This window comes from Natrix helvetica, assembly GCF_964273705.1.
Source record: "Natrix helvetica genome assembly, chromosome: 1".
NCBI classification, from domain to species: Eukaryota; Metazoa; Chordata; class Lepidosauria; order Squamata; family Natricidae; genus Natrix; species Natrix helvetica.
This window is the reverse complement of record NC_138548.1, coordinates 360,888,434-360,916,429: the sequence shown is the minus strand read 5'-3', so window position 1 is coordinate 360,916,429 and position 27,996 is coordinate 360,888,434. Positions and strand designations below refer to the sequence as shown.

Genomic DNA, 27,996 nt, shown 5'->3' with positions numbered 1-27,996 from the left:
TGGGAAAAACCTGAATCTGAAAGTTTCCAGGTTTTCCTTACCCAAAATAAAGTTCAAGTCCCTGCCAGCACCCACATGTCCATCACATGATCCAATCAGGTACCATCCAAAACAGGAGATGCCTCCCAGTCACCTTGTCGCAGCTGCAGGGCCAGATGATCTTGACTTTCTGAAAAAGAATGTTATTATGGCTACATATCACCCACCATCTGTATTATCCTCCCTCCCATTTTCCCACAGTAGAAAATGTGGCCAGACTGAAGTCCAAACGATAAAATATGGTTTCCAAGTCTGGCAGATTCTGACTTTAGTGGACATTGTAATAGGCAGGGGTCAGATTTTCATGGAAGGAGCTGTACTTTAAATAGAGTGGCTCTTCTTATGAGACCACAATTCCCTTCTTCTATTGCCTGTTCCCGTGCCTTTAATGCTGCCAGCAAGCACTTGGACAGAGGTGAGGTGACAACTTTAGCACATAGCAATTGGAAGATATTTGTTTTGAACTACATGAAGAGCCAGATTGCAGAGAGATCATCACAGCGAAGGTTTATGACATCACTAGATATTTTTTAAAATATATTTTTTATCGTTTACATATAAATATATTGAATACAGTGAAATTGTCCTGGCATTCCACTTGCCATAAAACAAAGGAAAAAACAAAATAACATATATATTATTTTGAACAGGCCTCGTGTTGTATAGTAATTTCTGATCATCATATTCTAGTATGTCAACTTATCTAACATTCTAATACATGCATAGTATCTCTTTCCATGTCCACCTAACCTGATTCTTTCGCATTCCAACTTCTACCTCGTGTTTCTAACCATTGATAGAATTCATTCCGTGTTAAATAGTATTCTGTATCTCCTTTATCTTTCATTTTTAGTGTTAGTCTGTCCATTTCCGCACAGACTAGTATCTTCCTTATTGTCTCCTCCTCTTCTGAAGGGGCATTTTCACTCTTCCACTGCTGCACATACACAATTCTTGCTGTAGTCAAGATGTGTAATATTAGGTAGATTCTCCCTGTTGGGAGTATACTCCTAGTGTTGAGCAGGCAATATATATCTATCTACCATGACAAATGGTCGCTGTTACTTTAAATGAGTGGATGTACTTAACAGATGTAATTATCTTTGCTATAAGAGGAAGTCAAGAGAGCTCATTCTCTCTCTGATTCTCTCTCTGCTTGTCCTATGATTGATGACTTGATGACTGGAACGTGAACTGAGACTGTAAGCAATTGTTTGTTCTTTGAATTGTATTTGGACTAATATCTACTATCACTGCTTGTGAAGCAAATTTAGTAGTAAAGCTACTTGTTTTTACTAGCAGTGTCTGTGACTCTATTTGTGTGTTTCTACTAGCAACATTTTCCTCTCTGGCTGCACTTTCCGCTGCACTACTCTCTGTCTCCCAACGGAGATACCTCCTAACAGTCCCTTTATCATAACCATCTGATATAATGCCTAATAAAAATAGTTCTGGCTTAAACTCTATATGTTGTCATTGTCATTTTTTTCTAACCACATGTCCATTTGTATCTTTTGGTTTGTTTGGTTTTGAACTACACAAAGAGCCAGATTGCAGAGAGAACATCACAGAGAAGGTTAATGACACCACTAGATATTGATAGCCATATGACAGCTTATAATCCATCACTTTATATGCCTAACAAGGGCAGTATTCAGGAAATTTTACTTTCAAAAAATGTTCATGTTAGGATTACATCATTAACTGGAGGTATCCATTCTGGAGTATCTGGCTGTATGAAGGGAGGTTGTATTGTCCCCACTGGATAGTGAAAAAGTGTTGAACTGGTTTACTACATGATAGCCTTTAGGAGCAGGGGAATGGACTAGAAGGCCTCCAAGGTCTCTTCCAACTCTGTTATTCTATTCTGTTCTGTTCTATTCTATTCTAGTACCTATTTCTTCCCACTTATTACTATAACCATGTTGTTTGTATCTTTACAATTTATATTGTTTTAGTTTCCTAGTATGATTTGATTGCTTATTAGTAACCTATGACTATCACTAAGTGTTGTATTCTATGATTCTTGATGGATGTAATAGGGGACTGGAGACTAAAACAGATGAAGAACGGTTGCAGGAACTGGGTATGTTTAGCTTAAGAGAAAGAAGGACTAGGGGAGACATGATAGCAGTGTTCCAATATCTCAGGGGTTGCCACAAAGAAGAGGGAGTCAAACTATTTTCCAAGGCACCCGAGGGTAGAACAAGAAGCAATGGGTGGAAACTAATCAAGGAGAGAAGCAACTTAGAACTGAGGAGAAATTTCCTGACAGTTAGAACAATTAATCAGTGGAACAGCTTGCCTCCAGAGGTTGTGAACGCCCCAACACTGGAAGTCTTTAAGAAGATGTTGGATAGCCATTTGTCTGAAACGGTATAGGGTTTCCTGCCTAGGCAGGGGGTTGGACTAGAAGACCTCCAAGGTCCCTTCCAACTGTACTATTGTATTGTATTGTATTGTATTTTTCTTTATGTACACTGAGAGCATATGCACCAAAGACAAATTGTCCAATCACACTTGGCAAATAAAGAATTCTATTCTATTCTATAGCAATAGCCCATAGACTTATATACCACTTCATAATGCTTTTACAGCCCTCTCTAATCAGTTTACAGAATCTGCATATTGCCCCCAACAATCTGGGTCCTCATTTTACCCACCTCAGAAGAATGGAAGGCTGAGTCAACCTTGAGCCAGTGAGATTTGAACTGCTGAACTACAGCTAGCAGTCAGCTGAAGTAGCCTGTAGTACTGCACTCTAACCACAGCGCCACCTCAGCTCTATTCTATTCTATTCTATTCTATTCTATTCTATTCTATTCTATTCTATTCTATTCTATTCTATTCTATTCCATTCCATTCCATTCCATTCCATTCCATTCCACCCTACTCTACTCTGATTCTGATTGTAACACATGACAGTCTTTAGGAGCTGAAGAAAAAGTTTCTAGAGTAAAAAAGCAATAAAACTTCCCTGAATTGTTCCCTTCCTTACTCTTAAATTAGAACTATGCCCCTGAGTTATGCAAAACTATTTTTTTTCATGTTGCATGCCTCTGTGGGCCCAATGATTCCCAATTCCCATTATAATTATTAAAATCACTGTGATTAATTTTATTGTGAACCGACAACAAAATGGAATCTACAACAACTGAAAATCTGATCTGTTACTACCTCCAGCACTACTGACAGAAGGGGTTGAAGCATGCAGGGGCTGTGCTAGTCTGCCATTGTAGGTTTGTCTTCCAGATCTGGAGCCCAACTGGCCCATCTTCACTGCAGTTGTGTTTTGGAAGCTGCGAGCTCTTTTCCAGAGGGAGAACTATAGAAAGGATCTCCATCCATATACGACAAAGGATGCTCCTGCAAAAGCTGCTCTTTCTGCTTCTGCTTCTGTCCCAGTTTCCCTGTGTCACAGTGCAAATGAAATGTCCATTGAAAGCGACAATAGAAGAAGAGAAGGAGTTTAATTACTACAAGCCAGGAGACTACCTGATTACTGGAATAACGTCTAAAATATTTTCTCGAAGTTACCCCTATGTTCTTTCTGAGCCTCCAACTCACAGATTGAGAAGGTAATTGTTGTCCTATTCAAGATTCTCGTGTTTGGTTTTTACCTGCCTCAATGTCTTTTTCTAGGACTGATTTCTTTTTTTTTCCAATTTCTCACCTTGTAAGCAAGGAAGTCATAATTGCTTCCCCCAATTTGCTTCAGGAAAAGCTCAACATGCAAAGTTCCTTTTAAGTTCTTCCTCAACCCTGGGCAGATCCGGCAACACTCTACTAAGATGACTCTAGTCTGGTGACATTCTGCTGTTGTCAAAATGATTACTTTGGTTCTGTCGACAAATATTCATTTTTATTTATTTACTTGTTATGGTTAAAAGGGACATGGTGGCTCAGTGGCTAAGATGCTGAGCTTGTGGATCAGAAAGGTTGGCAGTTCGGTGGTTCAAATCCCTAGCACTGTGTAATGGAGTGAGCTCCCCTTACTTGTCCCAGCTTCTGTTGGCTCTTCGGCTTTATAACGGAGGTGAGCACCACCCCCTAGAGCAGGGAACAACTAGCACATATGTGTGCTACCTTTTAAGTTATAGTTACAGTTATTCCTTGGCTTACTACAGTTCATTTAGTGAGTGTTCGAAGTTACAAAAGTAACTGAAAATTGAAAAAAAGTGACTTTTGGCTGTTTTTCACAACTATGACTGTTGCAGCATCCCTGTGGTCATGTGACTAAAATTGACAATGATGGTGGCTGTATCCTGGGGTCATGCAATTACATGTAAAGTAAAATCACCGGGGAAGTCAGATTCACTAACTTAACATCTGCAGTGATTCATTTAGCAATTTTGGCAAGAAACATCATAAAAATTAATAACTCTCTTGGTTAGCAATTAAAATGTTGGGCCTAATTGTAGTTGTGGTTGCGAGGCTTACTTTTATATAAAGTCCCATCTCATAATCTAATGACTCAATACCTTTGAGCAGAAGGCAAATTCTTGAGTTGGCTCCTACCTTCTCCTCTCCTCCCAACATTGCATTCTATCCTTCCTTCCTTCCTCCCTCTCTTTCCTTTCTTTCCAACCAATGCCTTTCTCCTATTTTGTATGCTTTTTAGGCTTCCGGGTTACTTGTGTTTTAAATAAAAGGAATTCCTTTTAAAAACCAAATCCAAAGAGAATAGAGACCTTATGCGAGAAGTGAATGGTGTAGCTACAGAGGATCACATTAAAGATTTTTGAATATAGGGCAATCACTCCAAAGCCATCAATAGTCTGCAGCACAGCAATCTCTTGTCTACTTATGGTTTTTTAAGGAGTGGACCATGCCCCCCTGCTCCACCTGTACTTGAGTACACCTATTTGTCATTACCTGGGTGGTCTAATAGCCAGAAATAATGTTATAATCACAATACATACTGTATGCACACCTGGTAATAGTCTATTATAGTATAGTATACTATACATTCTTGAGGGCTGTGAATATATGCCTCTTCCCCAATGCATTGGTCTAGGATAAGGGGTTGATCTGTGAGATGTTTGGTCTTGAGGGGAAAGAATGTTTTCAGCTATGTTTTCTGGGTGATTGTGGGCCACTTAGAATCAATGTATACACAGGCTGCTATTTTGCAGTGGGTTGACAATGTTTTGCCATATCCTGCCCTTCTTCTTGGCTGTTTATGAGATCAACCAGAGCCCAAGTTTCTTACCCAACATCACCCTGGGCTACAACATTTATGAGAACTTCTTCAATGCAAGAATAACCTATGAGGCCATGATGGACTTCCTGTCTACAGGCCAGGAGAATGTCCCAAATTACAGGTGTGGAAGGCAAAATAACCTGCTGGCAGTTCTTGAAGAGGCAGAATCTGAACTCTTTGATCATATTTCAACTTTCTTGGGCATCTACAAAATTCCACAGGTATGAAGTTAAAATGAATTTATTTCCATGGTATAAATATCATAAATCTGGACAGAGTGTTTAGATATTAAAAAACCTTAAATAATTTACTTTACATAGTAGGTTTATATTTCTTTTGTCTCCCTCCTAGAATATGAATTAGAAACACTGCCTTGGCTTTGGATATCTCTTTTTCTATCACCAAGGAGTGTTTCTTCAAAGAAGCAAAAGAACATACAGATGAACTTGGCTCTTATTAGAATATTTATTAAAGTTGGGCACAGATGAAGAAGTGTTAAGGCACATATGGGACAGGTAGAATGAAAAAAAAACCATGAGGGCTTCTGCTCATTTTGGGAAATGAAAGGATGAGTTGAGTTTGTCACAAATAATATTAAAATGAATAACAGAATAACAGAGTTGGAAAGAATCTTGGAGGTCTTCTAGTTCAATCTTCTGCTCAAGGAGGAAACTGTACACCATGTCAGAGAAATGGATGCCCAATCTCTTCTTAAAATAAATTGGAGGCAATGGTCATTGAGAAATTTGAAAATGGGTATGTCAAAACAAGAAGAGAGCCAAGAGTATATGAGTGGCTAAATGAGTGAGTTTTAAATTGAAAACTCAGTGACCAGTACTAAACAAGCAGGTTTGTTTGAAAAAAATAAAAGGGACTGTAGAGAACTTCTAGCCCAACACTCTGTCCAGAGCAGGAATTCTCATGACCACTCCAGACAAATGGTATCCTATTTATGTTAATAAACAGACTTCTGTTTGTTAACATAAGAATATAAAGAACAATCATCCTAGATCATTGCCATAAATGGTGTAAGTTCAACCCTGTTAACTTTCATCTAGCATCAGTTTAGTGCTGACAGTTCATTTTTTTGAATCTGCCTTCATGGAAGATGAAAAAATAGTCCAGCCTACCAAAAGCAGAACCATGAAAAACTAGGAATACAAGGTAAACTGTACAAGAAAATGGTGAGAGAACACCTGTCAACCCCAGATGAGTTCAAATCATCAGGACCAGGTGGATTTCATCCCAGACTTTTGAAGAAGCTGACAAACACTGAACCACTGAACCCTATCTTTCAAAGATCCTGAAGCACAGGGAAACCACCAGAGGACTGGAAAAGATTTGACATACCATATTTTTCGGAGTCTACGACGCACATTTTTTCCTCAAAAAAGAGGCTGAAAATCTGGGTGCATCTTATACACCGAATACAACAATTTTTTGCCTCCAGAAGCCCCACCCCTTAACCAAAATGGCCATGCATAGCCTTATGGAGGCTTTCTGAGAGCTCGTGGGGGCTGGGGAGGGCAGAAATGAGCAAAAAACAGGCCATTTCTTGTCCCCACCAGCCCTGAGCAGCATTCTACAAGCCTCCATAAAGCTACAGTATGCATGCAATTTTTTTGACAAAAAACGGGCCTATTTTCGTGAAAAATGGGCCATTGTTTGCTCATTTTGAGGGGGGCACCCCCAGGAGCACTCTGCAAGCCACCCCCCAAGGCTATTCATGCCTTTTTGGGGGGGACGGGCCGTTTTGGGGAGATTTGCAGAGTGCAAAATCTTTTCCTTTTCCTTTTGGAAAGCTCTTTAATTGATTGATGAGAATTACATTGATCAAGTGCTGTGCCAACAGAAACACCTACTTATCTACTGTATTTCTCTCTATCTCTATTTCTCTCTGTATATATATCCCTTTATCTACCTACCTACCTAACTACTCTCTCTCTCTCTCTCCCTACCTATCTACTGTATTTCTCTCTCTCTCTATCTCTCCCTCTACCTACCAACCAACCTACTCTCTCTCTCTACCTATCTACTGTATTTCTCTATCTCTTTCTATTTCTCTCTCTCTCTATTCCTGTACCTACCTATGTACACTATCTCTCTCTTTCTCTCTCTCCCTTTATCTACCTACCTAACTAACTACTCTCTCTCTCTCTCTCCCAACCTACCTACTGTATTTCTCTCTCTTTCTCTTCCTGTCTATCCCTCTACCTACCTACTTTTTTAAAAAATTGCCTCCTCAAAACCTTCATGCATCTTATACTCCGGTGCATGTTATAACTCTGAAAAATACGGTTGTTCCCAATATCAAAAAGGGGGCAAAATGGATCCAGGAAACTATAAACAAATCATCCTTACATCAATACCTGGAAAGATCTGGTAAAACATAATCAAGGAACAGATCTGGGAATGCCTAGAAGCAAGCAAACTTATAACCAGAACCCAACATGGGCATATCAAAAACAGATCTTGCATGACAAATCTCATTGCATTGTTTGACAAAGTGACTAAATTAGAGGACCAGCAAAATGTTGTGGACATAATAGACTTGGACTTTAGTAAGGCACCTGAAAAATAGACCACTAGCTTCTTCTTGGTAAGCTAGAAAAATGTGATATACTTAACCAGTTTGGGTCATAGTGACACAAAAAAGAAGGTAAAACTCTAGAAAGAGTACAGAGAAGAGCAACAAAGGTAATTGCACGTTAAAATGTATGAAGAATGGCCGCAGAACTGGGTATGTCTAATCTAATGAAGAGAAGATTGGGGGTAACATGATAGCAATGTTCCAATATGTGAGGGGCAGTGACAAAGAAAAGGATGTCAATCTATTTATCAAAGCATCAGAAAGGAAGACAAGAAGCAATGGCAGGAAACTAATTCAGGAGAGAGCCAACCTAGAATTAAGAAAGAACTAATTTCCTGACAGTGAGAACAATTACCATATTTTTCAGAGTATAAGATGCACCTTTCCCCCCCCCCTAAAAGATGGTGGAAATTTGGGGTTGTCTTATACTCCAAATGTAGCTTTTTGGAAGCTTTTTTTCAGCCCTAATGAGCTGCTAACAAATGAAGTTCCTTTCAGGCAAAGCACGGAAGATCAGAAGATGCTTCACTCATTTAGCACCTCATTAGAACTGAAAAAAAAGCTTCAAATATGTTCCAGCTGGAGAAGCCAACACAAAAGATTTGAAGACTGCCTTAAGAGGTACTTCTTTTGTGCAGTTTCTATTTTTGGGAGGTAATCCTGTCAAAGGCAAGGCAGAGAGTTCCTGTGGCTCGTTAATTTCTATTCTTTAGGGGATAATCCCTTTAAGGGCAAGGCAGGGATTTTTCCTATGGGATATCTGAGTTTTCTCAATGGTTTCCTTCCGGCAAGCATTGGGCTGGTTTGTTGATTCAGCTTTGTTACATTTTAAGTACTTAAGTACTTTTGGCTGAATGCACAGATCTAGCAAAAGGTGTCCTTTTGTTATACTATTATTGCTTTTCTGGTGCTATGGGAATAAAAAGGAGGTAGGCAGAATTTTTTCCCCCTATTTTCCTCCCAAAAAACTAAGGTGTGTCTTATACTCTGGTGCATCTTATATGCTGAAAAATATGGCAATTAGTGGACAACTTCTCTCCAGAAGTTGTGGATGCTTCAACACTTGAAGGTTTCAAGAAAAGATTGAACCATTTATTCAGAATGGTACAGGACAGGAGTGTCAAACCTGATCACATCACAGACATATCGTAATGTGTTGGGATTTCTTTTACCATTGCCGAGCCAGGGTGGACATTGCCTGCACAGGCCATATCTGTCCTACAGGCACATAGTTTGAGAGACGTGATATAGGGCATCTTTCTTGAGCTGGAGATTGACTGCAGATTCAAGGTAACTTCCATCTCTGTTATTCTGTATTCTACATTGTACTCAAATGCCTCAGTAAAAGGGTCTGTAGTGTGGAAGAGGACTTACATTTAAACATCTGACTTTCATCATTCAAAGTGTCACAAACTATCATTCTCTTCTCTTTCTTCTTAGATCAGCTATGGTGTTCTCAGCCACATTCCTCGGCAACATCATCATTTTCCTTTTTTCTACCAGATGACCCCAACACAAGATCCTCCTTATTCAGCAATTGTCCAACTGCTCCTGCATTTCCAATGGACCTGGATCGGCCTTCTTTCTCAACACAATGACAGGGGAGAAAACTTTAAAAGAAGCTTGGAAACACTAGCTGTAAAAAGTGGGGTTTGCACTGTCCTCTCAGAAACCATCTCCGCATCAAATATAGATTTAAGTGTTAAACAAATGTCTAAGCAAGATGAAAGAAAAATAGTCCTTTTTTTAATGAATAGTCAAGTGAAAATTATAGTTTGTCAACTGGATTTTCATGCCACATCCATACTATTTGCACTAATATATATTTATGAAAAGAGTAAAACCTTCATTGGGGGAAAAGTGTGGATTGCAACAACCTTCTCTGATTTCAGTATCAGATTATTTTACCGCGTGCTTGATCTCCAAAATAAACATGCTTTGTTTTCCTTCCTCACCAAGACAAAGAGAAGGACACAGTACTATTATTTTAATTTATATTCCTCTACTGACAAACAGTTCGTAAAGAAAGCATTCCAGTGTTCCGTTTCAAGGCCTGTGTTGTCTAAGAAAGTTTGGGAAAGATGCACAGAAAATGAGATCCAGGAGAACCTGCCCCGTGCTATGGTTAAAAGATACCTGTTGAATGATGGCTCTGGTATTTCTGAAGTAATCCAAGCTGTTGCCTGGATCCTCAGGGCTGTTTCTTCCTCCCAACTGAGTAAGAGACGGAAGCAGGTTAGAGGCCATCAGTCACCTCAGGTTGTACAACCATGGCAGGTGAGGCTTCTCCTTCTGGGTTCCACGGATGGTCGCCTTTTGATTCCTCAAAATCAAGTTAGTTGTAAGGAGAATTCCTTACAACATCTGTTTGAGATATTCCAAACAGCTCAATTTGTCAAGCTGAAGAGAAATCTAAAAATCAAGGCTATTCAAATGAGTATAAAGATTTATTGCACGCTTATGCTCTGTATAAGAAAATGAACTACTGCAAATAGTCTAAGCAAATTGGCGGTAGATAAGAGTCAAAGGAATTCAAGATGGGCTGGACTTAGGTCTCTTGTGGGCATGAATGGACTTGAGACTGACCCATCCCTCAGGCTCAGCTTGGTTATCTCCTACACCAGCGATGGCGAACCCTTTTTGGCTCGTGTGCCATAAGTGGGGGGAGTGCAGGGGGGGGCGTGTGCGGGTGTGCCGCACCCATAATGCAATGCGCGATCCCCCAGTGTGCATGCACACACTACAGGCGTGACCCATTTTTACATCTTTTTTCACCCTCCCCAGGCTCCAGAGGCTTTATAGGAGCCTGGGAGGATGAAAATAGCCTCCTCTGCCCCCCAGGACGCCCTACAGAGGCATCAGGGAAGCCTCCAGAGGGTCCCTGAAGCCTTCAGAGCGCCCAAAACGATCCTCCGAGCAAACAGGAAGTGACTTATGAAGCTTATGAAGCCTCCAGAGGGACTCCGGGGGGCTGAGGGGGGTGAGGGGGGGTGGGGGAGGCTCTTCTCACCCTCCCCAGGTTCCTATAAAGCCTCTGGAGCCTGGGGAGGACGAAAAATGGCTTTTAAAAAGGGTGAACTCAGCTGGCCAGCGCGTGCATGCGCGCTGGCCAGCTGACAGGACAGCGCCTCGTGTGCCCTGACAAATGGCTCCGCGTGCCACCTGTGGCACGTGTGCCATAGGTTCGCCATCACTGTCCTACACAGTCTGTAGTGTTTGAGAATGAGTGTGAGAGTGATTATGAGGATAAATCTCCCATGCTTATACTGGATTGGGGTGCTCACTATAAACAGCTGTATAGTGACAATGAGATTTTCCCCATTTGTAAATTAAATAAGCATCATTCTCCAGAAATTCTCAGTCCTCCCTTGTAGTAACACATGTTGGTTTTGCCTTGTTTTCAACCTAAGGAGTTAATCTTGCCATTCTGTTCTGTCCAAAGCACCTTCTGGGCTAGTAAACAGCTCATCCATGCATCTCCTGAACTTGTTCAGATACCTCGGGAGTTAATTTTTGAAAGTCATAATGCAACCTTTCTCCCATCCGTAGTCCAAAGCTAAGCCCTTCTAACTTGATCTTTTCCATTTTGGAGTTTTTTCCAAAATGTTGTTACACAGTTCAGCAGAGGCTCTTGTTGCAGTTTGGAATGAGCAGGCAATGAGGGCCATGGACCAAATAGCAGCTTTGTGGACTCTTTGTGTGTGGATCTCATAGAGCAACATAAGAGATGCCTAGAGGGCCACTGGAGGAAGACAAAGAACAAAGCCAACAAACACGAGGAAGAACCTACATTAGGCCCTTCCTTGTGGTGATAAAAGTAGTGAATGATAATTACCTCTCTGCTCTGTTTTGAGTAACCGGGTCTTCCCTGGAAAAAGAGGAATTGGGAGAAACCTAGCAAAGTTGCTGTGAGAGATATTCTTGGCAGCTGTCAGATAAAGTCACGTAGCTTTACTCAGAGTTGGACTCTAATTGGTCAGACTACCTGAAGGTGACACAGAGATATCTGACCTCAACCATTAGCAATTCTATGGGTCTCTTCTCTTGAGCGTCATGACCAGCCTGTTTGTTGTAATGTCTACATTCTAGAGCTTCCATATAATTATTCTCTCTTCACCCTGCACATCCAGAGGGTGGTGCTCTGGTATTGATAGCTATGCTATCTAAAGGACAGCTACAATGGGGTATTTGCAACCCGCTAACCCATTCACAGTTGGGTTGGATTACCCAGAAAAGAACCCTTTTAGGCACTTGGAAAAGGAGTATGAGTTCATGTTTTCTGAATAGTATGTACAAAACAACCAGGATTTTTCTTTTTAAAAAAGACATTAGAAATCACAGGGAAAAACTTGCAATTGAAATTTCAGCTTTATTTTCATTTTTCAAAATTATAATGCTGAACTAAGGATTGGTAGGGCAATATAGTGATTTGTTCAAGGAAGTGGAAAGCATATCTGAAGAATATCTGGTGTTTCCTAGAGAAGGAGGGAGGTAAGTTCCCCATAAATATTAAATCATCATCTGTCAAGCAGAAGTGCTGAGTTGAAGAGGCTGAATTATTCAGAGCACTTCCAATGAGAATAATAACCGATAAAAAGTAAAACCAAGACTCAAATTGTAATGTGTAAGCTCCATGTATAGTGTTCTATATGTTTGCAGCTTCACCTGTTCATGAGAAACTTCCAGCTTCAAAATCTTTCCAGGGATGGAGTTTATTTGGATGAAAATGGGGTTCCCTTTGCTGATTTTGATCTCATGCACTGGAGAATGTTTCCCAACAAGTCCTCCGTTGGGTTGAGAGTTGGGAGTGCAGAAAGACAGGTTGTCTCCAAAGTCAAGGTCTCCATCAGTCCGAGTGGCATCGTATGGCCAAGATCATTTAACAGGGTAGCTGATGCTTATTTGATTTTGCTCTTTTATTTACTCTACTTATGCAAACATCTGTGCTCAGAAATAATTATTATTTAATTATTCGCTGAGCAGATAAAATTGTTCTTATAGAAATGGCTAGTTTATATTAGTATGTTAGAGGGGGAAATGTGGCTTTAATGTGACTATCTTATCTACTGGGTTGCGAAAAGTCAGAAGTCAATATCTTTTATTTTTTGTTAGCCTAGCCTACTCTTCCTTCTCTGTTTTTTCTTTCTCATTTTTTTCTGTGTTTTCACTTTTTTATTTAGTATCCTGGTAAGGTTGCTAACATTATTATATAAATAAAAATAATAATGATCATTGAAGACAATTAATATAACCTCCAAATAAGAGAACCCAAAGACTCATTTATTCATTTGATGTCATGTTTCTTTCTTCAGACTTGCTACACTACCAATTGTGTTGCATCTTGTGCAACCTACATTATAAAACAGAAATATGTTACTGGAATAGGCGTCAACTTGAGAATGTGGGTGAAGGGAGTAAAGAAGTCCCTGCAGATTTTACTCTGCTAGTTCCTGCCCTCTACAGAGGGTGATACTCATCTCTGTTTATAGGTCATTGAACCAACACTATCCAAAGACATTTCTTCAGTCATGTGGCCAGCATGATGTCACAGAGTGCTGTTACCTTCCCAGCAAAGTGGTACCTATTTACCTACTCACATTTCCATACTTTCAAACTGCTATGTTGGCAACATCCTGGTCGAGGATAGGAAAAATAGAGTGATTAAAAGATGTCACTTACTTGATATAATGTTCATCCATCAAACAGAAATTTAGGGACCTTAGCAGCCAAAAAAAAAAGCCAGGTTTTGGAGGTTCCCTGCCCAAGCTAAGGAGGAGATAATAATACCAAATATAGCATACCCGTCAATGCCCTAAGGAGAAACACCTTTTGCAATGGAATCACTTTACTTTAGGATGCAGAATAAAACCAAGGGAATGTTTTGGGACTGACATTAGAGATTGATAAAGAGAACTGCCTATAATTTTCCACTGGTGAGCAAAGTCATTCTTCATAACGGTCCATGTTAGACTTTCAGCAGTTAGAAAGGAAGGAAGATGGCAGTCTGCATCAGTAACTACTATGACATTACTCCTTGGCTGTATCTGCAATATTTAGTTCATTGAAATAAACTTTTCCAGTTCATGTGTCACTCTAGCTGATCTTTATTTTTATGCGTAGACAGTGCCTTCGTCGAGATGTACAGAAAGTTGTTCCCCAGGATATGTCAAGCTCATGAGAGAGGGAGCACCTGTTTGCTGCTATGACTGTTCTCTGTGCATGGAAGGAACAATCTCTATGCAAGAAGGTGGGTGTCTCTGGAAAAGAAAGGAATTCAGGATGCAATCAACTCTTGCTTTTCTGGCAAACATTTGTTATAGATGCTTTCTTTCATGCTAGTAATTTCTTCATAGTGCCATAAAACAGGAAAACTGAATTTCTTGAAGGGTTCCACAAAAATGCAATGATTGGGTTCAATCAACTAATGATACATGATGATGTGACCCTTAAAATGAATAATTAAACTTGTAGGAATCTCTTGAATCATTATATCATTGACTGGTTTCAGGAAGAAAGCAATAGCACTTAGACTTATATATGGCTTCACAGTGCTTTACAGCACAAAGGGTTTCCAGAGTAAGCATATAACCCCCCAAAATCTGGCTCCTCATTTTACTAACCTAGGAAAGATGAAAATCTGAATCAACCTTGAACTGGTCAGAATCGACCTCCTGGCAGTAGGCAGCCTCAGCTTGCAATACTGCATTATAACCAGTGTGCCACCAGAGCTCCACAAGAAGCAAGTCTTGTGAGAATTCATGAGCTCATTGGTTTTCAGGATTTAAACAAATTATTATTATTCCTAATTAATGCTGGATCCTATGAATATCTCTGGGTAGAAATAGGGAACTATTTCTTAGGCATGTGAGCATCGTCATTATGTGAGTCCCCATGGTGGGCAACTGACAAACATTTTTTAACTTGCATTACATGTGAATGATTCAAATTAATAGAACTTCAACCCATACCTTCAGGACCTTTCTTCCACTTGCTAGAAAGATTAAGTGAATTAATTAATTAATTAATTAATTAATTAATTAATTAATTAATTAATTAAGTACATCTGAAAAGCATTATTTAAACCAATATTTCTAGACTTTTCCCACCTGATCCATCTGGTAATGATGCACTACATCAGGGCTGTCAAACTTCCAGCCCATGGGCCAGATGCATCATGCATTGGCCAAGCCCATGCCTGGTTTTGCAAAGGAGGAAAAAGTCATGATACATCACATGACGTGGCCATAATGACATGAGTTTTACATTCCTGCACTACACTATCACTGTTTAGGTCTTTTGCAACTGCATGTTCCAACTGCATGTTCCATTATTGCCCTTTATTCACTGATACTTCATGTATATGTTTTCTTACGATTCAACCTAGTCCTCCACCAATTATAATAGGACTGTATTTTGTAATATGTTCTCCTCCTCTCCAAATATCCTCTTTCACCCAATTACTTTCAAAAACATGTTATGCATTGTAATGTTAATATATTTGAGTTGCATTTGTCATGATCCCAGAGCTGCAGAAACAGATACATGCTAACCACTGTTTTTTCAGATGCAGCGCATTGCAGCAGGTGTCCAGATGACCAGCATTCAAATGAAAAGCGAGATCGGTGTGTCCTCAAAACTATAAGCTTCTTGTCTTACAAAGAAATGTTGGGACTCCTCCTGGCTTCCTTTGCCCTTGCTTTGTCCCTAACCACTGCCTTTGTTCTGGGAATCTTCATTAAATACCGAGAAACTCCCATCGTCAAAGCCAACAACAGGGACCTCACCTACATTCTCCTGGTTTCCATCCTCCTTTCCTTCTTGACCTCCCTTCTATTCATCGGTCAGCCCAACCTAGTGACCTGTTTTCTTCGACAAGCCACGTTCAGCATTGTTTTTTCTGTTGCTGTGTCCTCCTTGCTGTCCAAGACCATTATGGTGGTGGTGGCTTTCTTGGCTACAAAGCCAGGGAGCAGGATGAGGAAGTGGCTCGGGAAGAGTCTGGCCAACTTTATTGTATTTTCCTGCTCTGGTGTTCAGGTGGGCATCTGCTTCATGTGGCTTGGAATCTCTCCCCCATTTCCAGATTCTGACCTGCATTCCCAACCAGGACAGATCCTTTTGCAATGCAATGAAGGCTCAGTCACCATGTTCTACATCGCCCTTGCCTATATGGGCTTCCTGGCTGGCATTTGTTTCTTGGTGGCTTTCTTGGCCAGAAAGCTTCCAGGGACTTTCAATGAAGCCAAGTGGATCACCTTCAGCATGTTGGTCTTCTGCAGTGTTTGGGTCTCCTTTGTCCCGACATACCTGAGCACCAAAGGGAAATACATGGTAGCTGTGCAGATTTTCTCCATCCTGGCTTCCAGCTTGGGTTTGCTGGGCTGCATATTTATCCCCAAATGCTACATTGTTATGCTGAGACCCGACCTGAACACAAAGGAGCAGCTAATGATGAAAATTAAAGAGGCCTCCTAGTTTTATTCTCTACTTTTGTAACTAGTTTATTTTAAAAAATAAGACAAAATAGCATGGAAGTAAACTCATTTTGTGTTCCGTGGAATTTTCCTTCCTTTCTTTTGAATTATGAATTATGCTCACCAATGAAGGATAAACTCCAATGCCTCTTTTGAAAATCTTTTGAGGTTGTCTCTACTGGTTTTCCTGCAGAAGCCTCAAGCCCTTTGCCCTAGTTGAGTCCTAAGAAATGCAGTGGAAATGAATCCTAAAACTTAACTTTTTCTGATAACATGACTGTTAATGTTTAATAAAGTAAAAGGAGACCATACTGGTTTCATTACTACATAGGTTACTTCTCTTCTCTTCAATAACAAGCAGAAATTTGTATTTTCCCCTTGCCCAATTACAATAATTCTAGTTTTCCACAATGAGCACCATACCCTGATGGGAGTCTTGCTTGGAACCTTGTCAGAAACTCATTAGAAACTGAAACAGAAGCAGTACCTCATCCCAAATATAGCAATAACTTTTGGAAAAAGGGAAAGGTTGTTTGCTACTTTATAGACTGTGAGAAAAATATCCCAGATATAATTTCTTCATACCAAAAAAAAAAATGTCAAAGAGGCTATGGCAACAGAAAGCAGCTAATTTATTACACCTGCAGGTGGGTTCCCAAGCAAATGAGAATCCCTACAAGGTACATAGGTGCACCTTAAATACACAAAATGACATATCGTATACATCATAACTTGGATACAAAAAATACAATTGCGTGCAAAAAACACAAATGCAAAGTACATGGAAATTCCCCAAATGTTCTGAAAGCATACATGTCCAAAGGACCTCGCTTTCCCAGAACTAAACAATAAGGTCATTACCGGCTTCCTGCAAAACATGTCCTGTTACTCCCTGTTACAAAGGGAGGGGTCAGCCTATTTTCTGATCAGGTCACCATAACTTTCTGATTCTGCTCCAACTTGTGATTTTTGCTCCTGAAGGCTGGAGAGGTCAGAAATGAGTGAAAAATGGGCTGTTTCTTGCTTATTTTTGCCCTCCAGCCCTTGGAAGCGCACTATAAGCCTCCTAAAGGGTTTTTTGACAAAAAACGGCCCTGTTTTCATGAAAAAGGGGCCATTTTGGGGAGGTCTGCATAGTGCAAAAACTTTTTTAAATTTGCCTCTTCAAAATCTTGGTGCGTCTTATACTCCAAAAATATGATATTTGCATGACAATGTCAACTTAAAAACTCTAGAACAGGAGTGTCAAACTCATGTTGTCACGGTGGCATCACGTGACTTATCAGGACATTTTACTTCTTTGCTAAACCAGGCATGGGCGTGACCAGCACATGACGCATCTGGCTGCGGTTGGAAGTTTGACAGCCCTGCTCTAGAAGAATGAGTTGATCAGCAAAAGAGCCTGTTGTTAGGAAAGATGTGTGTTGCAATGAAGCATGCACAGATTTCTTTTGCTATGATGTGTCCAACAAACAAAGAAACTTTCATGGGTATTAGAATTTATTTGGAACTTTGATCAATTTCAAATATATATTCCTTTGATTGTTTTTCTAACTAACTTTGGGAAATTTATTGAAAGCAAATAAAATATCTATTGACCAGCAAAAAGGAAGAAAAGTGTTAGTTTAGTGAAGGGACATATTGATTGGTTGGTTGATTTAACCACAGTGACTTTCAGCATTTTAAATACATTTCAGATGAGTTCTTTATTTTAAATATACCGTATTTTTCGGAGTATAAGACACACCGGAGTATAAGACACACCAAGGTTTTGAAGAGGCAAATAAAAAAAAGTAGGTAGGTAGATAAAGGGATAGAGAGAGAAAAAATAGAGATAGATAGATAAATACAGTAGGTAGGTGGGGGGGAGAGTGTGTGTGTGTAGGTAGGTAGGTAGAGGGATAGAGAGAGAGAACTAGAAAGAGAGAGACACACACAGTAGATAGGTAGGGAGAGAGAGTAGGGAGGTAGGTAGGTAGGTAGGTAGGTAGGTAGGTAGGTAGGTAGGTAGGTAGAGGGATAGAGAGAAATAGATATATATATATACAGTAGATAGGGAGGGAGGGAGGGAGAGTAGGTAGGTAGGTAAATAGTGGGATAGAGAGAGAGAAATAGAAAGAGAGAGAGAGATACAGTAGATAGGTAGGGGGAGAGAGAGAGAGAGTAGGTAGGTAGGTAGAGGGATACAGAGAAATAGAGAGATATATAAAGTAGATAGGGAGAGAGAGAGAGTAGGTAGGTAGATAGATAGAGGGATAGAGAGAGAGAGAAATACAGTAGGTAGGGAGGGAGGGAGAGAGAGTGTAGGTAGGTAGGTAGGTAGGTAGGTAGGTAGGTAGGTAGGTAGAGGGATAGAGGGAGAGAGAGGGAGAAATACAGTAGGTAGGTAGGGAGAGGGAAAGGGAGAGAGAGAGAGAGAGAGAAATACAGAAGGTAGGGAGAGAGAGAGAGAGAGAGAGAGTAGGTAAGTAGGTAGATGTTTCCAGGTGTACTTATCCATGTGCTGGAGAAGGAAATAGCTGACAATCTGCAATACCTAACTTTGTTCCTGCTGGGACAGCATTTGAGCCACATAATTCTCATCAATCAGTTAAAGAGCTTTCCAAAAGGAAAAAAAAGTTTTTGCACTTTGCAAACCTCCCCAAAACGGCCCGCTTTTCATGAAAACGGACCTGTTTTTTTTTCAAATAAAAGGCATGAATAGCTTTTTGCTCACTTCTGCCCAGCCCCCAGGAGTTCTCTGAAAGCCTCCATAAGGCTAGTCAGGGCCATTTTGGTGAAGGGGCGGGGCTTCGGGAGGCAAAAAAAATGCTGTATTCGATGTATAAGACGCACCCAGATTTTCAGCCTCTTTTTTGAGGAAAAAAGGTGTGTCTTATACTCTGAAAAATATGGGAATTGACCAAACATATAAGGTGTAGAAATATTGCACTCAGATTCTCTCCTATTGCTACTCAGCTCCCCATTAATTTGTACTAATTTAGTTTTTTATGGAATGTTTTTGGAGTGTTTGATGGGAGCAGGAGGCATTAAAAGAAAGAGTTAATGGGGTCTTTGCTTGTGGCTGTACTAGGAAGGCACTGGGAAAGTGTTTTTGATGGAGACTACAAATTACCAGTGTACCCCCAATTCCCCTACACATACAAATATCCTTTTAGGTCTGCCTGTGTCTCACCAGAGCCTGTAAACCAATTTCCTCTTCAGTGTAATTTGGTATCTACTTCAAATGTAACTGTGATGAAATTCTTCACTTACCCAAATAAATCATCCATGTTGCACACTTTCCTGTATACTCAAATAGGACCCAAAAAGGGGGAAATAAAAACAGGATAGGTGTGTTTGCTATTTTAGAAACATTAAAATATCAAACAGTATTTTGAAATAATAAGTGGAATTTAAGAAAAACACCTACAAAAAATCACTTTATATTTTATTTTGACATCACATGTTCTTTTGTATTCAGGTCTGGCCTTAGGAAAATAATATAACATTTGGAGAAGAAAATGAATGCCAGCAGACTAGCACTGGAAGCCAAGATGGAGAAGACCTGCACAGCCACCATGTACTTCCCCTTAGTACTCAGATAGGTGGGCACAAAGGACACCCAAACACTGCAGAAGACCAGCATGCTGAAGGTGATGAGCTTGGCTTCATTGAAGGCTGCAGGCAGATTCCTGGCCAAGAAAGCCACTGTGAAGCAGATGGCAGCTAGGAAGCCCATGTAGCCCAGGGCAATGTAAAACATGGTGACACTACCTTCATTGCATTGCAGAATAATCACTCCAGATTGTGAGTGCATATCAGAGTCAGGGAATGGAGGAGAAGTGCCCAACCAGATACTGCAGAGAACAATTTGGACACCAGAGCAAGAAAGGATGACAGAATTGGACAGGCTATTCCCTAACCATCTCTGAAATTTATTCCCTGGTTTTGTGGCTAAGAAGGCTAAAACCACCATGAATGTTTTGGCCAAGACAGTAGAAATGGCAACTGAGAAGATGATGCTGAAGGCTGTTTGTCGGAGAAGGCAGGTGACTCTCCTTGGCTGGCCAATGAATAGGAAGGAGGTCAAGAAGGAGAACAGAAGGGAGATGAGGAGGATATAGGAGAGATCCCGATTGTTTGCTTTCACTATGGGAGTTTCTCGGAATTTAATGAAGATTCCCAAGACAAATCCTGTTACTAAAGACAGGAACAAGGCAAGGGAAGCTAGGATGATCCCCAAATTTTCTGGATAGGATAGGAAAGTTTCAATCTTTGATATACATTCATCTCTTTTGAAGTTTGGATGTTGATCCTCTGGACATTTGGTACATTTTTCAGCATCTGAAAAACAAGATTAACATCTACCAGAATGTATGATCTTCCATCAGATGCATAGTTGGAGTGAAAAAAGCGGTGATCTGGATGAATATGTTTGGAGAAAGGTAATATGCAGTAACAGTCAGTAATTTTAAGCAGTGTAACAGAGAGGGTACTAAAGGAAATTGTGAATCTCTGCAACAATTTCCCAGAAGAGCGCTGTCTGGCTTTATAGGTTGCATTATTTGCATCCCAGATTGCAGGAACTATGTTTTAGGGATTAAATCGAAATGACTCTGCAGCTCTTCCATTAATGACCCATGGAGATATGACCTCCTATACTAGATTAGTTCAAGAACAGGAAGGGGTAGAAAGTTGGATTGAAGGACTCAGTGACCCTTCACAGCACTGATTATATTATGGAAGGAAGATATAGATTTTGGTCTTTAAATTGGCTTTTAGGGAAGTTTTATTATTAAAATCCTCTTTGCAAAAATCAATGCACCATCTTAACCTGCACCAAATAAATAGTGAAGTCTTTCTGGGCAGTTGTTTCCCTGGCTGGTGGATTCCCCTTTTTTTTAATCTTCCCACCCATGCAACAGGCACCAAGTATTTCCTTGGGCATCATTTTTGAGGATGTATGAAAAAAACCCAAAGCTTCAATTTTACAGTCCTTTCTGTTATTCCATCTAGAAGGTAAAATGCTTCTCAGTCTCATCCTCTTAATAAAAGCAAACTCCCTCATTTATCATTAGGAAGGAAGGGAGTCTCCAATGGTGTTGCTTTATCTCTAAATGAAGAATTCCAGTCATGTATTAGTCAAGGAAATGGAAAGGAAGGAAAGCATCAGAAGTTTTCAATTTGTATAGAGACATCAAGAAATAAGCCAGATATTCAACAGTAAAGGTGAAGAATAAAAAAATCCACCTGCATTCGAAAGGCAAGTTATCATTGACTCTCTGTGGTTTGATATACTGGTCCCCATTCAACCTTCAAAATTACTATCACTCCTTGGAAATCAATTAACCCTATTAAAAAGTATTATTTTTTTTAAAGCAAAGCTTTCAAATCCCCATCAAAATGCTATTTTATTAAAAATTGTCAGTGCCTGTGGTCCTTCCAAAAGTCTGCCAGTTTTCTCTACTGCCACCCACCTTCCATGGTTGAGATGGTTCCTTCTGCACAAGGACGACATTCGTAGCAGCAGACAGCCTCCCCTTCCTGAGCTACCTTCATGAATCCAGGGCGGCAGCTTTCCACACACCTGGAAGGAGGCAGGGGCTGAGGAAAAAATGCCCAGAACATGAATTTATTTTATTTTTAAAAAATGAATTCATCTTCAAAAAAATGGGAAAGAAAGGATTTTAGGAGCCAAGGTAGCACAGTGGTTAGAATGCAATATTGCAGGCTCCACAGCCAGGAATTGAACAGGTACAGTATATGTGGTGCCTTGCTCAGTAGTAGTAACTGTGAGAGGAATCTTGGAGTCCTAGTGGACAACCATTTAAATATGAGCCAGCCGTGTGCAGCAGCTGCCAAAAAAGCCAACACAGTTCTAGGCTGCATCAACAGAGGGATAGAATCAAGATCACGTGAAGTGTTAATACCACTTTATAACGCCTTGGTAAGGCCACACTTGGAATACTGCCACACTTGGAATGCGGCATTCAGTTCTGGTCGCCACGATGTAAAAAAGATGTGGAGACTCTAGAAAGAATGCAGAGAAGAGCAACAAAGATGATTAGGGGACTGGAGACTAAAACAGATGAAGAATGGTTGCAGGAACTGGGTATGTTTAGCTTAAGAGAAAGAAGGACTAGGGGAGACATGATTGCAGTGTTCCAATATCTCAGGGGTTGCCACAAAGAAGAGGGAGTCAAACTATTCTCCAAGGCACCTGAGGGTAGAACAAGAAGCAATGGGTGGAAACTAATCAAAGAGAGAAGCAACTTAGAACTGAGGAGAAATTTCCTGACAGTTAGAACAATTAACCAGTGGAACAGAAGTTGCCTCCAGGAGTTGTGAATGCCCCAACACTGGAAATCTTTAAGAAGATGTTGGATAGCTATTTGTCTGAAATGGTATAGGGTTTCCTCTCTAGGCAGGGGGTTGGACTAGAAGACCTCCAAGGTCCCTTCCAACTCTACTATTGTATTGTATTGTATTGTATTGTATTGTATTGTATTGTATTGTATTGTATTGTAAGTTGCTTGTAACAAATCAAATCAACACATAACAAAGATAAACATGAAAATTCAGCCTCCATTGTTGTTGAATTCAAGCCTGATCATCTCAAGGTTGACTCAGCTTTTTATCCTTCCAAAGTCAGTGAAATGAGGACCCAGATTGTTGGGGGGCAATACGCTGACTCTGTAAACCACTTAGAGAGGGCTGTTAAAGCACTATGGAGCAGTATATAAGTCAAAGTTGTATTGCTATCTCAACTCAAGATCTGTGACATGAAATGTGAAGTTCATCAAACAGATTGAAGTGCTTATCTCTATTTCTCTTCCCTTTTTAGGTTTAAAACACATTACAGTTTTAGCTTTCCTTTTACATTTGGATATTGTATTTCTTTTTCATTTAATACCGAATTCATTTAAATCCTTAAATATATCAGGGAAAAGGATGGATTCTTCCCTTTGAATAAATAAACCACATTATTTGCACGATTGTCTCTGTCTACCTCACTTTGCATTGACTCCATGAATACTGTTTATGAACAGTGAAGATGATAGTTTTCAAGGCCATCTGAACAGGAAATAAAGAAGTTTACACTCTTGAGAGCCTAATAAACTGATATGAAAACTTAAAGGCATTGAAAGCAAACCCCCACCCAATCTCACTTTGGCACCATCAGTGGAACGAAGATAAATATGAGTCTTACCTTTTTCAGCATTTCCAGCTGGGTGATACTCTCTTGGTTAATGGTAATTTTAAAATCTTGGAATGCCCGTTTTTCTAGACTCCCAGATTTCAGTCTCTTGAACGATTTGTTGGGGAAAAGGATCCAATTCACAATGTCCAGGTCAGCTGTCAAATCTCCTTTCTCATCCAAATATATGCCTTCTACAGAATTATTATGAAACTGAGAACTTTGAAGGAAAGGGTGAAGCTAGGAAGGAAAGGAAGAGTTAATAAGGACATCAGACATTCTTTGAAAAGACTCCTTGGTCTGTGCTGGGCGGGATGTGAACATTTCTCTCTGTGTGCTCAAAAAACAGATTCTGTTTTAAATTTCCAACTAATAAAAGAAAAGAAGGATAAGAGAGAATGGGAATGAAAATGAGTGGAATGAAATTAAATTAGATTTGAGTTGCAAGATAATTTAATTTTTCAGAAGAAGTAACCAAGGCATCCACTTACAAAACTGATTCTAATTGGCAGTGGAAGTATGTTTCATGGAAAAGAAATACCTGCCAAGCTTTCAGCTTTGGAGCTTCCATCTTCATATGTCTGTCCCTTGCTGATCTCTTGGGTGTGTTTTTATAAGCTGAATTTATGGCCCTTGCCAGAGCCCAGATGCTACTGTCAATGAGGTAACTGTTCATAGCCAGGCTCCAATTAATCTCCTCTTTCTTCAGAGACATAAGTTCTTCTCGCTGTCTGCACGATCTCCAGACTTTCACTGAAATATCATCTTTAGTGGATGAACATGTAAAGGTTTTCTCTACAAAAGTATGTAAGGCTGTATAAAAGTGATTAAATGCATCACATTTTGCCCATTTCCATTTTTGTATCAGAAATGAAAAAATGGTCCCAATGTATTTAGAGGAAACTAAACTATGCATGAATTCAAGACTGAGATCCCATTGAGCTGTGGTGATCCAGACCTTTTCAACAATAGGTCCCTGAATATGTTGAAGTAGTGCTTGTATAATCTTGATTCCTATCTGGAACGAACTAGTCTCTGAACCATAAACACAGACATTGATTTTTCTCCACTTGTAATACACTTTGAATTTTGAAATCAGGTGATATGAATTTAGTGAAAAACGTGGATATTGAATTGCAAAAATGCCATTCCTTAACATTAAAGAAGACATTGTCCTCATGAACCTCTCCCCCTGGTCACTGTTGGGAGCAACCAGAGCAACCAAGGTCCACCTGAAATGGAGGAGCAGCTTGACCATTCCTGGATACTGGAGTCCTTCAGCCGGGAGCATCGGGTTGAAGAAAGGAAAGTGAGTTTTATCTCTCAGGATCTTAGAAGCAAAACTATGACTGATCTGAAAGGAATGGGAGATGATGGGATTTTATTTTTAACTAGTGCTGATAACACGGAGTTGCCCAGGTATTTATTTATAGGTAGGAAATGTCCAGACCAAACATAATTTCTAATGTTGGATTTCCCCCCTTACCAGAGGGAGTCCCTTTGTAGAGTACTGCAAAGCCTTTACCATGGCAACTCCATTGCGCTGCAATATAGAATTCATTTTATGGCAGTGCAGTAGAAGCCATTTGAAGGCACAACATGCTGTATCGTAACAGAACACATACCCTGAGGGGTGTTAGGGATGTCTTACCCCCACAATATTTGTTTCCAGAGAGTAAGTCATCTGTGTACCAAGTTTGATTGAAATTGCTCGAGGCGTTCCAGAGTTATGCTGGAATGTGCGCACGGGCACACACACACACACACACACACACACACACACACACACACAGCCATTATATATATGAAAAATGTCTCCCCAAGAAAGAGACACACCTGTGGGATTTTGTAGGTGCCCAACATGGTTGATATCTGGATGGAGATGCCAGTCTCAGCCGCTTCCAGAACAGCCATTATGTTTCTCTGCCTTCCACAGCTATAGTTGGGAACATTGGCCTCCCCATTTGAAAGCAAGTCCAGTAAAACCTCTGAAGTCATTTCTACCTTGAAGAAGTTTTCATAGATATTATAACCCAGGGTGAGGTTAGGTAAGAGACTGTCATTCTGGTCAATATCCTTGGTGGTAAAAATGAAGGATACAAATTTCCAATAAAATTTGGATGCTTTACTGCAAGTAGAAACGTATCAGTGTATATAATATTTATTTTTGCTTCCACAATAATAATTTTAATCAATTTGATCAAATTATTCTTCCAAACAGTTTAGAACATTCCAAATTATTACTATAGAAAAAAAAATTAAAAATAGGAAAATTTGGATATTTCATTTTTTAAAAGGCACGCTCCTAGTTTTTTACACTATTTCATGCATTGATCTTGAAATAATTATTTGTTTGTTTGTTTACTTATTTATTCAATTTCTATAGCCACACATCTCTGGGTGCTAACAATTATGCATATATTACAATTTAAATTTTAAATTTGAAAATAAAAATGGTAAAAAAAAATTACAGCATTAAAACTATTTCATCCTTCTTCTGCTAGACTATTCCCTCTGTCTTAATAAGGGTGGGTGATTAACCAGATAGCTAAAGAAAAGCTGTTTACTACCAGCATTTGTTTATTCTGGATGTACAATAGGAACCCCAAACTAGAATCAGAATGTAAATTAAGAAAAGAAGTCGATCCAGGGGAGAGCTCCTTGTTTTCTCAGGGGGCTGGAACCATAGACAATACAATACAATACAATAGTAGAGTTGGAAGGGACCTTGGAGGTCTTCTAGTACAACCCCCTGCCTAGGCAGGAAACCCTATACCATTTCAGACAGATGGCTATCCAACATCTTCTTAAAGACTTCCAGTGTTGGGGCATTCACAACTTCTGGAGGCAAGTTGTTCCACTGATTAATTGTTCTAACTGTCAGGAAGTTTCTCCTCAGTTCTAAGTTGCTTCTCTCCTTGATTAGTTTCCACCCATTGCTTCTTGTTCTACCCTCAGGTGCCTTGGAGAATAGTTTGACTCCCTCTTCTTTGTGGCAACCCCTGAGATATTGGAACACTGCTATCATGTCTCCCCTCGTCCTTCTTTCTCTTAAGCTAAACATACCCAGTTCCTGCAACCGTTCTTCATATGTTTTAGTCTCCAGTCCCCTAATCATCTTTGTTGCTCTTCTCTGCACTCTTTCTAGAGTCTCCACATTCATTGGAAAGAGGGAAGGTCAAATTCAATGCAAGAAAATTAACTTACCGTGTGAATTTTGTTGAAGGGCTTCTATCAAAGCTTAGTGATTCCCATGTTGCCTTCATCGCAGAGACTATGCCACTAATGGAATAATCTCCTGGCTTGTAATAAATCTGCGGGTCTACTTCCCCCTGTCCCAGAGTCAGGAGGCATTTGGCTTTGGGCATCCCACAGACTCTCTGTGGCAACAAAAGAAACATAAATAAGAACCTCAGAAACATGACTTGTGCTCCAAATAGAGCCTCCTCTGTGACATCTGCTTTTGAACCAGGATCAAAAAAATCTTACATCTCTTCAACAAAGAGATGTAAATAGTTTCACACAGAACATCTGTGGGAGAAAAATTCAGCTGCTGCTTGTCTTAAGCAATTCAGCAACATGATTTATGCTCCTGTCTGAGCCTTCTCTTTGGTGTCTGTTTTTTTTAGCAAAGAATTACATGAAGAGGTATCAGAATTCAAAATCTCTTCTAAGATAGGAGTTTCAGATTCATACATAGTCTACCCATCTGAAACAAATAGAGCCCCTCCTTGTCTTAAAATCACCTTCCCAAATTCACTTTTTGTCTGTAGAATCTCTTATGAATCCAGCAGTTCTGAATCAGATTCCACCCAACACTGACTCCAAGTCCGATACTGACACCAAAACATGTTTTCTGAAAGTTTTCAGAAACGTCCCAAGGGAATTAACATAAAGTCAGCAAATAAATGACTGTGATTTGGATAATTGAAAGGAAGAGAACCTTCACTTTTCTGAATCCTCAATGAGCAGGTAACCAAAGGGAGAACTCTGCGATGTCATTCCAAACTTTGAAGGTGGGATAGTGAGGGAAAAGGGAGAATTTGGCCCCAAAGCTTTCCAACAATTTCTTTTAGAAGGGTGATGTTTAGAAGGATCATTAATACTGGCATATTTAAGATGGATTTGGTTTGGCTTTTTTTTTCCCTAAGAGAATTTGTTGAAAGGTTTTTAGGTAGATTTCTGGTTAGAGAAAGAACCAGGAAGCCCATGTAATCAAGGCAAAGATAGAATATGCCAATAGAGCAGTGATGGCTAACCTTTTTGCTGTTAGGTGCCAAAAAATGTGTGCTGGCACCCATAAGGCAATGTGCCCCCCCCCCCATGACGCATATGTGCACAACCACCACCACACCACACCACACCAAACACACACCCATGCACCGCACTGCTGGTACACTGCTCACTGCCAACCTAAGCTTGATATTTCCTCCGGGAGGTGGGTGGAGGCCGCTTTGCCCTCTCCAGCCCCCCAGAGGCCCTCAGGAAGCTGGAAACAATCCGTTTCCAA

At 40.1% G+C, this 27,996-nt stretch overlaps 1 protein-coding gene across 1 annotated transcript in view; it reads right to left on the bottom strand.

The window, feature by feature from the left end:
* LOC309382460 (vomeronasal type-2 receptor 26-like) overlaps positions 1 to 25,400 on the bottom strand; it is a gene marked incomplete at both ends in the record, with an annotated part of 254,659 nt that extends 229,259 nt beyond the window's left edge. Inside the window, 4 exons of the mRNA XM_081933994.1 lie at positions 21,766 to 21,892; positions 23,303 to 23,362; positions 23,499 to 23,726; positions 25,323 to 25,400. Of these exons, the coding sequence (XP_081790120.1) occupies positions 21,766 to 21,892; positions 23,303 to 23,362; positions 23,499 to 23,726; positions 25,323 to 25,400 (493 nt within the window). The remainder of the gene's footprint in view (positions 1 to 21,765; positions 21,893 to 23,302; positions 23,363 to 23,498; positions 23,727 to 25,322) is intronic.
* Between the last annotated feature and the right edge of the window lie 2,596 nt (positions 25,401 to 27,996).